Here is a 13,957-nt window from a genome sequence, read left to right on the forward strand (position 1 = left end):
GTGTTCCTCCTGCCCCCATTCCTGGGTCCCAACTTCCTCTGGAGCCCCACTGCTGATGTCCTAGCACCCCCTATGTACAGAGAAAGGCAGATGGCTGGTCACTGCAATTCCAAGCCTAGGGGGGAATATGAAAAAGGTGATAGAATTCGATGGCCCAGCATGACCTACCCCATCCCAGTATCTTGTTCATGGGCTTCTCCCAGCCCCCACAACCTCTGAACCCAGTGCCCAAGAACCACTTGTAACACAAAGTGGTCAGCAGTTTAACCAGAATTACAAAGAACAGCAGCATCCAGGGAAGAAGAGGCCACAGTACATGGAAGACACACAGCTTTTTAATGGCAGCAAGTCAGGGCACCTGCCCCAGGGGCCACCGAGCCATAGGTACCATCTTGGTAAAGGGGGAACAAGGGTGAAGAGAAAGCACCAACATGAGAGCAAAGTGGCTGCAGGCATTTTTAGTGTCCACAGATGGGCATGAAGGCAGGAGGTGGAGACTGAGTCTGGATGGATGGAGGTTTAGACCCTCCAATTCATGTTCTGGATGGCATCACCCTTGGCATGACGGACATAAGACATATGCCACCTTGGTGACATGACCAGAGGGTCCTTGGGAGAGGCCAGGTTGGGGATGGTACTACAGGGCCATCTGGCCACCAAAATGTCACACCCTTTGTTCCTTTTAGAAGGGAGAGGAGGCATGTTCCCTCTACAAGCCCAGAACAGTGATTTCCCATCTTTGACCCTGGAAATTGCAGGCTTGGTTGCAGGTCCAATCACTGGTTGGACATGCCCTAGGAGGGCAGCTGGCACAGGTGTGTCCATTCTTTTGCCTCCAGCCCTTGAAGGGGTCTTTCTAGAAGGAGTAGTGCAAGCCAGGAGGCCACAGAGGAAAGGGTTTTGGGGGCCAATGGTTACACAGCTAGGTGCCTGCAGCCATTGTCTCAGCTTCCAGAGCCCCTCAGCTGCTCCAGGAGGGCCTTGACCTCGCCCTTCACTCGCAGCATCTGGGCCTTGCGCCAAGGATTAAGGGTGGCACCACGGCTATCTTCCAGATCCCGCAGCAGTAGCTCAAGGTGGCGCTGGACCCGAGCCTGATCCCAGCTGTTGAGGTTCCGCTGGACTTCACTGAGGATCACCGACCAGTACTCGGACACTGCTGTCCCCTCTGTCAGCGATGTCACGACCTGGGCACCACCTTCGGCTGTGCCCCCCAAGTCCCGCAGAACCTGGCGGCCTTCTGAGCTCAGCTCATTGAAGTAGAGGCTGGTATGAGAGAGAAGAGTAAAAGCCACTCAGCGGGGCTCTGAGAAGGACGGGGCAGAGCGCAGATGGGCAGAAACTCAGATAGTCTTGTGGCTGTGGAGTGCGATAGGACAAGTGTCTGCAATAAGCCAGAGACAGAAGGTGGTGGCCAATGGGAGGCAGGGACTGACACTAGAACCCCGCAGGACCAGGGACAGTAGGAATGCGGCCACCAGGACCATAGGAGAAATGTGGTAGGGAATCACGGCAGGGTAAGGTCCAGTTACTGAGCGGCTAGGGTTGGCTCAGAACCAGGATGACAATGATCAATCAAAAGCCGGAAAGAGAGGATACGCACCAGGCCTAGGACCAAAGCACCCCCTGGGGGAGGAAAAGCACAATGGTGAGACAGAAGAAGGACTGAGGGGCTGGGGACAGACTCAGGAGGCCAGGCTGAGGGTGGGGACAAGACAGGACCAAGGGCAGGACTCACTGCAGCAGCTCCAGGGAAGGGTGCCCCCGGGCAGCCTTCGCCAGAGCCAGGGCCGCTGTGTCACCAGCTCCGTTGTAGGCCACGTTCAGCTCCTGAAGCTGCTGGTTGCGGTCCAGCTGGGCAGCCAGCAGCTCCAGGCCCTTGTCCCCAAGACCAGTGTGCAGCAGGGACAGGTGTGTCAGCGAAGTGTTTCCTGCCAGCCCCTCCACCAGCAGCGCCGCACCCGCTGCCGTCAGCGGGTTGTTGGACAGCCTACGGCCACAATCAACCAGAAGTTATGAGGACCCACTGCATATGCCTACGCTGGACTTTAGGACCTGGGCCAAAGGGGTGTATAGCCTGGGGCTGAGATGAGTCTGGACCTGAAAAAATGCAGCCCCCAGAAGAAGAGGAGGCAGAAACAGGGGTGTGGTACAAGGTGGAGGAAGGAGAGTGGGGTAAAAGCTGGCTTCTCCTTTCCTCTTCTCCCTCCTGTCGTTCTCCCTTTCTCCCTGGTTCCCTTCTTCCCTCTCCCCTTCTTTACTATTTCCCTTCTTTCTTTTTTCACCCCCCACCCCGCCCCTGCTTCTCCCTTCCCTCTGGCTCTCACATCCTTCTCTCCCTCCCTCCTTTACATCCCCTTATTCTAACTAGAAATTGGGAACTCGGGAGTCTCAGTTCCTAGGAAATCAATCAACACTTTGGGAGCATCCACTGGGTGCCCAGCATTAAGGTTATCCTTGTGAGGCTGCAGAGAACATCCTGGCACTGTTACCAGGCAACCTGCCTGGGTATTATCCTGCCCCCTCATTCCCCACCCCCTCCCCTGACACAGGCTGATTTCAGCACCGTGAGAGCCTTTCTAAGCACCAACTGCTGGTTGCATCTTTCCTCCTGCCCTGCTGCTTGTACTGGACTTGGGAGTAGGTCAGAGCCTGACTCCCACAGCCTTACTACACCATGGGTGGGCCTGTGCCAGGTATGTACAAGGCAGGAAGCTCACCCCTGACATTAAGTGCCCCTTCCCAAGGCACTCACCGCAGAGTGGTAATTTGGCACTGGTCATGCAGCAGTAGGTCTCGGAGGTTCCTGCAGGCCTCAGGGCCCAGGCTGTTGAGTTGCAAACTGGAAAAGGAGAAAGTGGCCAGAGGAAGGGGAAGAACAAGGAAGAGAGACCAAGGCACGAATTCAACATGGTCCCTGCCCCTTTCTCACAACCCTGCCTCTTGCAGTCCACACCTGCTCTCCCATCACCTCCACCCACACCAAACTTCCTCATCCCACCCCCGCCCCGCCCGGGGCTTCCTCAGCATTTTGGTTCTCCTTGCCCCTTCTTTTCCTATCTCTTTGCCTCCAACCCTCTCTTCTCCTCATGCCTGTGCCCGGGGCAGGATAGGTCCTCACCCTAGCTTCCGGGCGCGCAGCAAGACAGGCTTGAGTGTGTGCAGCCCAGCGGGGTCCAGCTGGCAGGAAGCCAAGTTCACCTCATCCAGGGTATGCTTTCCCCTGCTCAGTACAGCTGCCACCACAGTGCACTTGAGGGGCGTCATACGCACACCAGCCAAGTTGAGCTGGCGCAGGGAGCTGAGCACCTCAGCGGAGAAGCGCTGGTTCTGGAACTCATAGTGGAAGAAGAGGTAGTCAAGAAGTTCCGAGGGGGGCAGCACCTGGCGGCCCTGTTTGCCCAGCTTCTTCTTGATGGCCTGGGTATTCTCCAGGACATCCAGGTTTTTGATGGGGCAGCCAAGCTGAGCCAGCACGGCCCGGTTGTGGGCAGAAAGAAGCCCTCCCATGAACATGGGGAAGAGCTCAAAGACTTCATCCTCTGGGGGCTCGTCTGGGTGGCGCCGGGGCCCCTCCACACCCAGAATGCTGGCACCCATCTGGTCCAGAACATCATCGTTGTAGTAGTCCTCCTCCCGGAACATTTCTAGCACCATGGCCTGGGCCACCGCCTCCCGGCTCTTACCCATCACGCGCCCAAACACTCGTGGAACCACCTGGGAAAGAAAGCAAGGGAGGAACACTGGAGCCGACTGCATCCCTTCAGAAGCAGGCCAGGCCTGTTCAGCCTCCAAGGCAGGCTCAGCTTAAGTTCCTCCCGACTGCTCCAGCCTAGTGATCTCCCTTGAACTCACTGCACGTTGTATCTGATCACACTACTCCCCTGCTGCTGCAACACCTTCTGTGGCTCCCCAGTGCCCATGTGGCAAACTCGAAACACCCTGGCCTGGAATATGAAAATTTTCATAATCTGGCCCCAATTGAACCTTTCAAGAGTCATCTCTCAACACCTGTCTCATGCACTCCAGACACTGGAACGTCTTTCTTTTTCTCCAACACCCCATGCAGTTTCAGCCTAGGGGGAAGGAATCAGCATATATTAAAAATTTAGTTTGGTACTGAGTTATGTGATATAAATACATCACCATCACTGTCATCTACATCACAGTAACTATGACTGAATTAGCTCCTACTATGTTAAGGTCTTGGAGCCCTGGCGGTGCAATGGTTAAGCGTTCGGCTGCTAACCGAAAGGTTGGCAGTTGGAACCCACCCGGTGGCTTTGCAGAAGAAAGACGTGGTGATCTGCTTCCATAAAGATTATAGCCTAGAAAACCCTATGGGGCAGTTCTACTCTGTCATATGGGGTCGCTATCAGTGGAAAATTGACTCGACAGCACCTAACAAGATGTCAAAAGCCTGCGTGATTTGGCCGCTGCCCACCACGAGGCCCTCATCACACCTCACTCACTATGCTCCTACCCTCTTGGCTTTTCTCATTTCCTTGACAGCATCATGGTTTCTCCTTCAATGACTCTCTTCCTGGAGTGTTTTCCCCTCAGCTGTTCACTTGGCTAATTCTACAGGGATCAGATTAACTGTCTTTCCTGTAGAGGGGCTTTCCTTAACCACCCCCCACCCCCACCGTTACACTTTCATAGCACCTGGAACTTTCCTTTCTAGACACTTACTGCAATTTTTAATTATATAGTTACATTTACATTTTTGTGTGTTCAGACTGTAAGATCAGAAAGGGCAGAAAAATGGGGTTTTGTTGTTTTCCCCCAGAATCTAACACACTGTCTGGCACACAGCAGGCACTCAAATATTTGTTGAAGAAATGAATGTTTTGGGAGGTCTGCAACATCGCCTCCCATCCTTGCAATGGTTCTGACAGGGAAGAAGGAAGGGCCCATTTCCCGGCAATGAGCCATGAGTTCATTTTGTGGCACCTCCTCTAATGTCTGTATGTTTGTTTACTTTTCGTATGCGAGGCTCCTGCCATGGTGGATAGAGACTAGAGCCCCTTCTCCCAAGAATAATCTGGTGACAAGACCAGAAAATGCCACCCTGTGAAGCTGAAGTCAATAGAATCATGAAGAAACAGGTGGGACCAGTCCTCTGCTAGGTAATCTCAGAGAGAGCTTGGCAGTTTGACACTAAAAATTCTGTGGTGTCCTCAGAATAACTAGGGGGCTTTCTGAATCCCGTCAGTACACCACAGCCCATCACTGCAATCCAGATAAGGCAAGTACATTTTCAAAGCTGTAGTGTGGCCTCAGCAGTGGACATTCCCTACTGTCTGAGGCAATGACGTGAGAAGTGGTAGGCTGCACGAGCCTGTGTTTATGTTTATTTAACCAACACAAAGAATACTTACTATGTGCCAGGCTCTGAGGATTAATTCATTTAATCCTCACATTAGGCCAATGAGATCAAGTCTATTATTATTCCCACTTAACAGATAAGGAATTTGAGGCATAGAGAGGCTAAGTAACTTGTCCAAGGTCACACCTATTAAACGACAGAGCCTGGATTTAACCCAGGTAGCTGCATTACTACAGGAGCCTTGGTAGCAGTGTAGTTAAGCATTCTGCTGCTAACCAAACCGTCGGCAGTTTGAATCCACCAGCCGTTCCTTAGAAACCTTATGGGGCAGTTCTACTCTGTCCTGTAGGGTCACTATGAGTCGGAATCAACTCGATGGCAGTGGGTTTGGTTTTGGTGAGCTGCATTACTGAATCCCTGCACTTAACCCTTATGCTTTGCTATCTCTAAAAAAGAAAACCTGGGATTTTGCCAGCACTGACCAGGGCTCAGGCCCCTCAAGATCAACATGAGTTACTGAAACATACCTAGTGAAGACAAGGGTTATCTAGCAAGGCACCACAGCTTGACAGAAATATTCATAATACATTATGTATCCATAATACAAACAGCACAAGATTCAGAATCACAATATCCTCGCTATTCTACTTATTATCTGAGTGACCTTGGACAAGTTACTTGGCCTTTATGAGCCTCAGTTTCCTCGCCTGTAAGAGGGTTCATAATAATATTTCATTTCCAGGGTTGATGTGATAAACAAAAGGAAGAACCCCGATAAAGCCTCTGGAAGACAGCAGCAGAGAGTGGCTTCCCTCTTCCCTTCAAACAATAAGCACATCCACCCTGCCCACAGCACAGTCCTCAGGCCTATAATTTGGCCTCTGGTGTGGACCTGCACCCAGGATGGACTGTCCTAAGCCCATTACCAATGTCATTTATCCTCCCAGTGTAAGTGAATAAAATGGCATCTGCTTTATAAACCTGTCTCTGGTGATTGAGTTAGGATGACTCATCACTCCCAAAGCCTGATCACCTCTGGGAAACAGATGCAATCGAGTTTCTGGACCTGCAAAGCAGACGACAGACCCTGGGCTGCAGTGACCCCTACCTCCCGGCAACAAAGAGTGGGAGGAGAAGACGTGAAAAGTAAACCGTTGTTAAGGTGTGGGATAATTACTAACGTTCCTGCACCCTCAACTTCCCCTTCCGGTCTCCAAACCTTCCCAAGCCTTGCAGCTTCTCTCTCCCCACTCCTTACATTCCAGTCCCCCTGAAAGCCAACTTGCCCATATCTGAAACCACACCTATGCAGAAAGCACAATCTTCCTTCTGGGAGAGGAGTAAAAGGTGAAGAGGAAGCCATGGGGGCTGATGGCCTGGGGCCCTGGGGAGGGAAGGAGCAAGGGTGGGAACCTGGGATTATTACCTTAAGCAGGCTGAAGAGCACAGGCAGAACCCGCAGGGGCAGCAGCTTGGCCACGATGCCCAGTACCAGGCTGACATCCTCCCCTACACGGCCCACAAGCTCAGCCACATCCTTGCTCACCCGCTGCAGGGTGGTCTTATGCAAACCCAGCACAATGTAGAGGGCAGCTAGGTATTCCTGCATGGCGGGCACGGTGAACACATAGGTGCCCAGGTGTCCTGGCTCCACACACGGGGCCAGGAAAAACCTCAGGGCATCCCGGCGGAAGACATGCACCAGCTGAAACTCTTTTTCCGTCTCGATGCCAGCCTCCAGGCATCCGCGGACATCCTCTTCAGAGAAGTAGGTCTTGCGAGAGGTCACCCCCTTGTGGGCCAACTTGCCCAAAGTTCGGGCTGCATAGGCCATCAAAGACACCCTGGAGGGGTCAGTGCTGTCCAGCATTTCCCCACTGAAATTGAGGCGCAGGAAGCTGGTGTAGATGCTTGTGAGGGTCTGGCCCCCAGGAGTGGGGGTGTGTAGGAAGTGCAAGGTGGCACAGACGAGCCAGCAATAGGAGGGCAGGAAGCAGGCGGCGGCAATCTGGTGGTGCCCCTCCAGGTTCCGGGAGAGCATCTGCACCAAGTTGTCACGCTGAGCCGAGGTGGCCAAGACACCTGCGCCCCCAGCGCTGTTCCCACAGTCTGGCTGGTTGAGGCGGAGCTGGAAGTAGAGCTTCTGCAGGTTGGTATCAGAGAAGCCACAGATCTCGCCATAGCGGCCTACGTACTTGCTGGGTATGCGGCTGATGGCAGAGGGCCGGGTGGTCACCAGAATGCTGGCCTGGAAAGATCATGATTGAAGGTTAAGAAAAACCCGGGAGGGTCCTTACTGCCTCATTCCCCAGGGACTCCCTGAAGATCGAGTGTCCAAGGATGAAGATGATGATGACATCAATTACAGAGGACCTACTGTGACCCAGGGCACTGTGCTAAGTATTATATGCAGTATCTCATTTGATCATTACAACTCAAGGGGAGAAGGAAACTGAAGCTTGGGGAAGTTAGTGACTTGCTCAAGGTCACAGAGCTGAGAAGTGGAGAAGCCAGGATTTGAACCAACTCAGGGCTTACACTCTTACCCAATGAACATGTGGGCATAGGACACAAGAATCCTTAGGAGGGCAGCAGTGACAGGGCAGGGCAGGGGCCACCCACCTCAGGCAGCATGTATTTGCGCAGCAGGTTGACAATGATGGCAGCTGGTGCTTTTGGCTCCTCAGGGTCGCTGCAAAGCCCTGTGCCTGCCAGCTGGAAGTCGAGGTTGAGATGCTCCAAGCCATGGAGCACAAAGAGCAGGCGGGGCCCAGCAGCAGCCATCAGAGGCAGAACCTCCTTCAGGGCCATGTTGCGCTGAGCCACCAGCTGGCACAAGGAGGCTGGGGCAGGGCCCAGGGACGACAGGTCCTCACAGGAGAAGGGGATGATCAGCTCAAAGGTTGGCAGCCGCCGGTGACACCAGTCCAGGACCATCTTGCGCACTAGTGTGCTCTTGCCTGTGCCCACCGTCCCATATAGCACCACAGTCTGTACCCGGCGCCCACAGGCATCCGGGTCAAAAAGCTGAGACAGGGCCAACGTGGGGAGCCCAGGCTGGGGCGGCTGATGTTCCAGAGCCAGCTCCACAGGTGTGTGAAGCAGCTCATCAGCAGTGCTCTCGCGGATCACAGGGTCCACATGGACCGCGTCTAGTGCAAAAGTTGGGCCAAACTGGTGCTCCTCCCTGGGCAGCCTGATGAACCACTCAGCCAGGTTCTGGCGGTGCCTCTGGATAGCTTCTGGAAGGGAAACCGAGGGAAGTGGGTGAGGGAAAAGAGCCAGGAAATACAAGAGCTTAGGAAAGGTGAGGGAGTCTCTGAGTGGTGCAAATGGTTAATGTGCTGGCTGCTAACCAAGAGGTTAAAGATGTAAGTCCACCCAAAGATGCCTCGGCAATCTACTTCCAAAAAAATCGGTCACTGAAAACCCTATGGAGCACAGCTCTACTCTTGACACACGGGGTTGCCACGAGTCGGAGTCAACTTGGCAGGAACTGCTTTAGGGCGGGTCAGGGTGGTGGTAGGGTCAGGCTGGGGAGTCAAGACACCAGGAGATGCTGAGGCCCAGACTGGGTCAAGGCACACAGGACTCCCTTAGAAAACACAGACTGTCTGGAGAATTTGGAACTCCTTTGGCAGAACACAGGGAGCCACTGACTGATGCTTAGCGTGGGCTGACTGGTTTTTTATCTGTGTGCAGTTTTAATCTGACTGCTGAACCCAAAGTTTGAAGGTAGGGATGGCATATCTCCACCAATGCTCTGCACGCAGTAAGTGTGCAATCCATGAGTGGAGCAGGAGGGATACGTGGACTGATGGACAATGGGGCAGAGAGGGGTGAAGGACCACTGATGGGCAATGTCAGCAGACCCTCTACACCTCCCTCATCCCACTTCTCCTTCCAGCCCCTCTCCTCAGGCTGACGGAGAAGCCAGTCCCTTTACCAGCTGCAGAGACGCTCTGGAACAGCTGTCCATGCCTCCCTGGTGGGGGAGCACTGCCCACTGAGCTTCCATGGTGGCGTGTAAAGGCCCTGGGAGCAAGAAAAGGGGATAAGCTGGGACTTGGATACAGAGCTCAGCCCGACACAGGCTCTGGGTCCAGCCCATCTAGACCAGTGGACTTCTGGCTTGCCGAGATCCAGGCCCAACACTGAACACCAAGTTGAGAGCCCTGACTGAACTCTCACACTCTTCCAGGGACTGAGGCCTCACCCCTAGCCCTCCAGCTCTCTACAGTGACTGCCCACCTGGAACTCTGGCTGGCCACGGCCAGACTCCACCCCACTCCCCACAGGTCCTCCCTCGGGCTGACCACTATGACTACTACTGTAAATGATCTAAGCCAACTTCCTCTCAGGCCTGGTTGCTGATTCCATATGCTCTCCATCCCAGAATGCCAACCACCCTTCCCCCTGCTCCCAGGGAACAAGCTACCTCCAAGATCTGACCCTTCCCAGCATGCTGTGCCCCGATGTATTTTAAGGTATGACACCAAAGCCTCACCTAGAGGGCCCAAGGGGACATTCTCCTTTACGAGGCCAACTCCAGTGGATCAGAAAGGGGATTCGATCATCTACAGACAGAAAGGAGAAGGGAAAATAGCACATACAGATCCTACCCACATTTTCCCACCAAGACACAGACCCCAATCTCTGTCAAACCTCCCATTATTCGCTCTCAGTGCAGTTATTACACAATTTTCTATCTCATCATGTGATTATTTGATTAACATTTATCTCCCCGCGCAGACCATGAGGCCCACAAGAGCATGGATCACATCTGTTTTTGTTCACGATCATATACCTAAAATGTAGCATTCGGTCCAGGACATAGCAGGCACTCAGTAAATATTTGTTGAATGTAAAATGAAATCAGACAAGTGTTCCCAGGTTTATATAGCTACAAGGGGCCCTCCCAGATCAGCTAGTCCAAATCTCTTATTTTTAGATGAGAAAAGCGAAGTTCACAGAGATGCGGTGACCTGACCAAGGTCAACAGCTAGTGAACTGCGGTACACCTGGTGTCTGGATCCCTGCTCTCTTGGAGGCACCATGTGGACCCAGAAGAGGAAGGGAGAGGTAGGAACAGAAACCTCTACTTCCTGCTCACCTGGTGGCTGGTGTGCTCTTCCCAGACCAGAGCCCCAAAAGGCTCTGGGCAATCGGCAGTTCCACCTCATGGTGGACGAAAAGGTCAGAGCCCTGGAGACAGCACCGCCTTCTATCCTGCTCCCTGTAAGAAGAATGGTGTGAACGGAGGGCAGTCCCCGTGTCAGCCTGGGAAGAGCCTTCTTTCTCAGGAAAGGATCCAGAAAACCAAACCAAACCCATTGTCGTTGAGTCGATTCCAACTCATAGCAACCCTACAGGACAGAGTAGAGCTGCCCCACAGGGTTTCCAAGAAGCAGCTGGTAGATTGAAACTGCCAGCCTTTTAGGTAAAAGCCAAGGTCTTAACCACTGAGTGACCAAGGCTCCAGGAAAGGATAAGCCCTTCTTTAAATGTCAGCATTGCTGAAGCCCTGTCCCAGCTTCAGTTCTCCTCCCTCTCCCACACCTGCCACCTGTGATCCCATTTTATCTCCTACCACCTACTGCCTTTCTCCTGAGTTCCAACCTTGTACACTGTTTTATTTATTTATTTTCTTGTATGCTTGGCTGCCAGCAAGCTCAGAAAGGAGTCCTGTGTTCATTTTCAGTGGCTTTTCTGAGCCTAGATTTTCCAATAATAAATTATCCACTCCCTTTGTTACTTAGCTATCAGGTCCTTTAGCTGAGTTTTAGTGGTTTTATCATTTTATCTTCTGTGTGACTTTCATATAAGCTGCCTTTGAGGCTGGCATCAATAATAAACGAATGAACAAACTTCCTGCTTTTGACATCTCCACGTGAATGTCCTGCCAGTGTATCAAACTTCACGCTTGCAAAACTCAACTCATTCTCCCTTTCTTCAGTTATTTACCGCAAGTCTTCCCAGCCACACAATTTAGACTAGAAACCTGACTTCTTTGTCTTCAGATCCACCTAGCCCCTTCTTCAGTCAGTCCGAACAGTCCTACCAATTCCTCCTCCCAAAGCTTTGCCTGTGTGGCTCTATTGCATCACCCAGTACTAACAGTCACTTCCAGGACTTACAGGGACCCCCATCTCCCCAATGATCTCACTGCCTCCAGTCTCACCGCATTCCAACCCCTCAACCTAGTCACTAGCTGCCTCTCTAAAATCCTAGTTTACTTATATAGAGTCAAAACACCCAACTAATTCTTTGGCTTAGTCCCCACCAGTGCCCCATTCGCCAGGCTCACCAGATTCTTGGTCACACTTTCCTAACTTTGTTCATACACTTCCCTCAGCTTGGAATAACTTTTCTCCCCTGTCAGATCCTACTCAATCTCTTAAGACCCTGCTCAAAATTCCCCTCTTCTGGAAAGTCTTTCCTGATTCTTCTGAGCTCTCTTAACAAATGGAGTGAGCTCCTGTTGGTTCCTGGTCTCCTCCACTGAAGTTGTGGCTCCTTACCGGCAGGACACATTAAGGTAGAATTGGATACATTGGGCCCATCTGCCTCAGTGGGGCCAACCAGTGGATGGTGCTCACTGAGGCTCAGAGCAGATCCCAGGTCTGCGGAAGGGTTAAGAGGGGGGTCGGGAAACCCAAGAAAGCTGGAGAAAAACACCATAGGGCTCAGTGGGTTAGAATCAGAGTCAGGGCCACGCAGTCAAGAAGAGACTCGCCGAGGGGCTGGGCAATTTTTCCGACCTTCACCCCAGGTCTCCAGGGCAGTGAGAAAGCAAGTGGCACAGTGGAACAAGTGCAGTGCCTGTGTTCCCACAGGTCAAGGCCCTCCCACAAAACTGGGTCCCAAACAACTCTCTTAGTTGCAATTGGCTTTCTGTGACCAAGAGGGAGAACCTGCCAGAATGCCCACCATTCAGGAAGTTCAGAGGCACCTGCCCAGCCCCCACCCGGCCCCGCCCTAGCCCCCGCACCCAGCCGGGCCGCGAGGACGACGGTGCTGGCTAGGCCTTTACCCGCGGCTGCCCAGGCCCCGGGAGCCCTTCGGCTGGCGGCCCGGGGAGGTCAGCGGGTCAGAAGCCGGCGTGTCCCCCTCTGGCTCCCAGAGTCCCCGGCTCGGCGCGACGCAGCGCGGCGCTTCCTGCCCGCCTCCACCCGCCTGCACGGAGCCCTGCCCGCCCTGGCATCCGGCCTGGGCAGCGGGCACCCAAGCGGACGAGCCTCGGGACGGGTCCTCGCGGAGTCCTGGGAGGAGGGGGACAGCGAGGGGGCGGGGTGGGGGAGGGCGGGTTTCCCCGGAAAGCAGGCCCGGAACAGGAGCCCCTCCCTCCTACCCCGCCCCGCTCCCCGGGCTCAACCCTCAATCCCGGAGGGCCCCGCCCTTGCTGCCCTATGCAGTTTACCAAGTGCCGGTCACACACAACTTCCTCATTAACAACCTCCCGGGCAGGGCTTGCTGCTATCTCCATTTTACATATGAAGAAACTGAAGCTCGGGAAGGTGAATGACTCGTCAGGGTTGACGCAATTAGGAAGTTGGAAGAGCTAGAACAGAATCTAGGACCTGCTTTCCTACCTCACCCCTGGGCCTTCCCCAGGCACGGGCCCCCAGGGTATCCTTTCTTGTGTCCCTCTTTTACCTCCTCAGCCTCTCTCTCATCAAAGACCCAAGTCAGGGTCATTCTTGAGTCCTCACTTTAGTACCTGGCTCTCTTCAAAACCCAAACCTCTGTGTGTGGCCTCTGGTCATTTTGGTCAAGGAAGGAGGGAAAAATGGAGGCTAAGAGACAGTTCCCACCCCAGCCTGTTCTTCCTGCCTGGCACCCAATTGTGGCCTAGCCTTAGGGCTTCTGGCTCCTCAAGGACCCCACCCTCATCCTTGCGCTTCAAGAAAGGGCACACCCAGGGCCCAGGTAGGCCAGATAGAGGAGCCACCCACCACCCACAGCTGGAGCACACCTCCACAAGCAAGCATAGGTGTGCATTATTCACCCAGCAGAGGTGCCCAATAGAGAAATCAGAGAGGCTCCCCAGGGCAGGGCTGGGAAGGGGCCTTTGTGATCGCTAACCTCCATCTAGGCTGAAGTCAGCATTAATAGTTCTTTTGTCCATTTAAATATTCACTCATTCATTAGATGTGTGGTACTCAGCTAGTAGTGAGTATCCCACCCCTATGTGCCAGGCCCAGCACTAAGCTCTGGGGCTGCCAACCCCAACAAGCACAGCAGGGGCCAGACCACAGCAGCTCCCCTCCAGTGGGACCATAATTCCCCAGGTTTTGAAGAGAGGTGATTTTAAACTGGAGCCTAAAAAATAAGTCAAGGAAGGGTAAGGAAGAGCATTCCAGGTAGCACAGAAAACAGGCATATTTGCATTTTAAGAGAAGTTCTTAAAGGGGAGTAGAATGGGGGATGGTTGAGCAACCCTATGAATGTAGTCTCAGGGGTGACATTCCAGGCCTGGGAGACTCCTCCAGCTTCATTACACTTACCTCGCCAGCCAAAAGCCTATTCCATCTCTTTCTTTTTTTTAATAATTTATTGTATTTTTTGTTGTCATTGAGAATATGTGGGGATATATACCATTTAAACATGGCTGCACTATTGACAACT

The 13,957-nt window shown here is 53.2% G+C and overlaps 1 protein-coding gene across 4 annotated transcripts; it reads right to left on the reverse strand.

The window, feature by feature from the left end:
• Positions 1-17: 17 nt before the first annotated feature.
• Positions 18-12,579, reverse strand: NLRX1 (NLR family member X1). Of its 4 annotated transcripts, XM_023739915.1 has the most exons (10): positions 12,363-12,579; positions 10,443-10,565; positions 9,837-9,906; positions 9,276-9,364; positions 7,952-8,571; positions 6,756-7,577; positions 3,122-3,717; positions 2,756-2,842; positions 1,739-1,990; positions 18-1,266 (listed from the first exon to the last, which is right to left on the reverse strand). In XM_023739915.1, exons 2-10 carry the CDS (start codon positions 10,510-10,512, stop codon positions 945-947), a joined length of 2,928 nt encoding a protein of 975 aa, XP_023595683.1. In that variant the 5' UTR covers positions 10,513-10,565; positions 12,363-12,579; the 3' UTR covers positions 18-944. The 4 variants fall into 4 exon arrangements, with proteins under 4 accessions (XP_023595683.1, XP_023595684.1, XP_023595685.1 ...); XM_023739916.1 differs by lacking the exon at positions 12,363-12,579 and having other exon boundaries at positions 10,443-10,708; XM_023739917.1 differs by lacking the exons at positions 9,276-9,364; positions 9,837-9,906.
• Positions 12,580-13,957: the final 1,378 nt, after the last annotated feature.

This window comes from Trichechus manatus, unplaced genomic scaffold (genome assembly GCF_000243295.1).
Source record: "Trichechus manatus latirostris isolate Lorelei unplaced genomic scaffold, TriManLat1.0 scaffold00143, whole genome shotgun sequence".
NCBI lineage: Eukaryota > Metazoa > Chordata > Mammalia > Sirenia > Trichechidae > Trichechus > Trichechus manatus.

Bases quoted from the DNA above. Each gene is read 5' to 3' on its own strand.
- NLRX1 (XM_023739915.1), bottom strand. From the start codon at position 10,512: ATGAGGTGGAACTGCCGATTGCCCAGAGCCTTTTGGGGCTCTGGTCTG. The intron at 3,718-6,755 runs GTAATAATCCCA...TTTCTTTCCCAG, and splicing joins TGCTCTTCAGCCTGCTTAAG to GTGGTTCCACGAGTGTTTGG. The intron at 1,991-2,755 runs GTGAGTGCCTTG...TTGTGGCCGTAG, and splicing joins TGCCAAATTACCACTCTGCG to GCTGTCCAACAACCCGCTGA.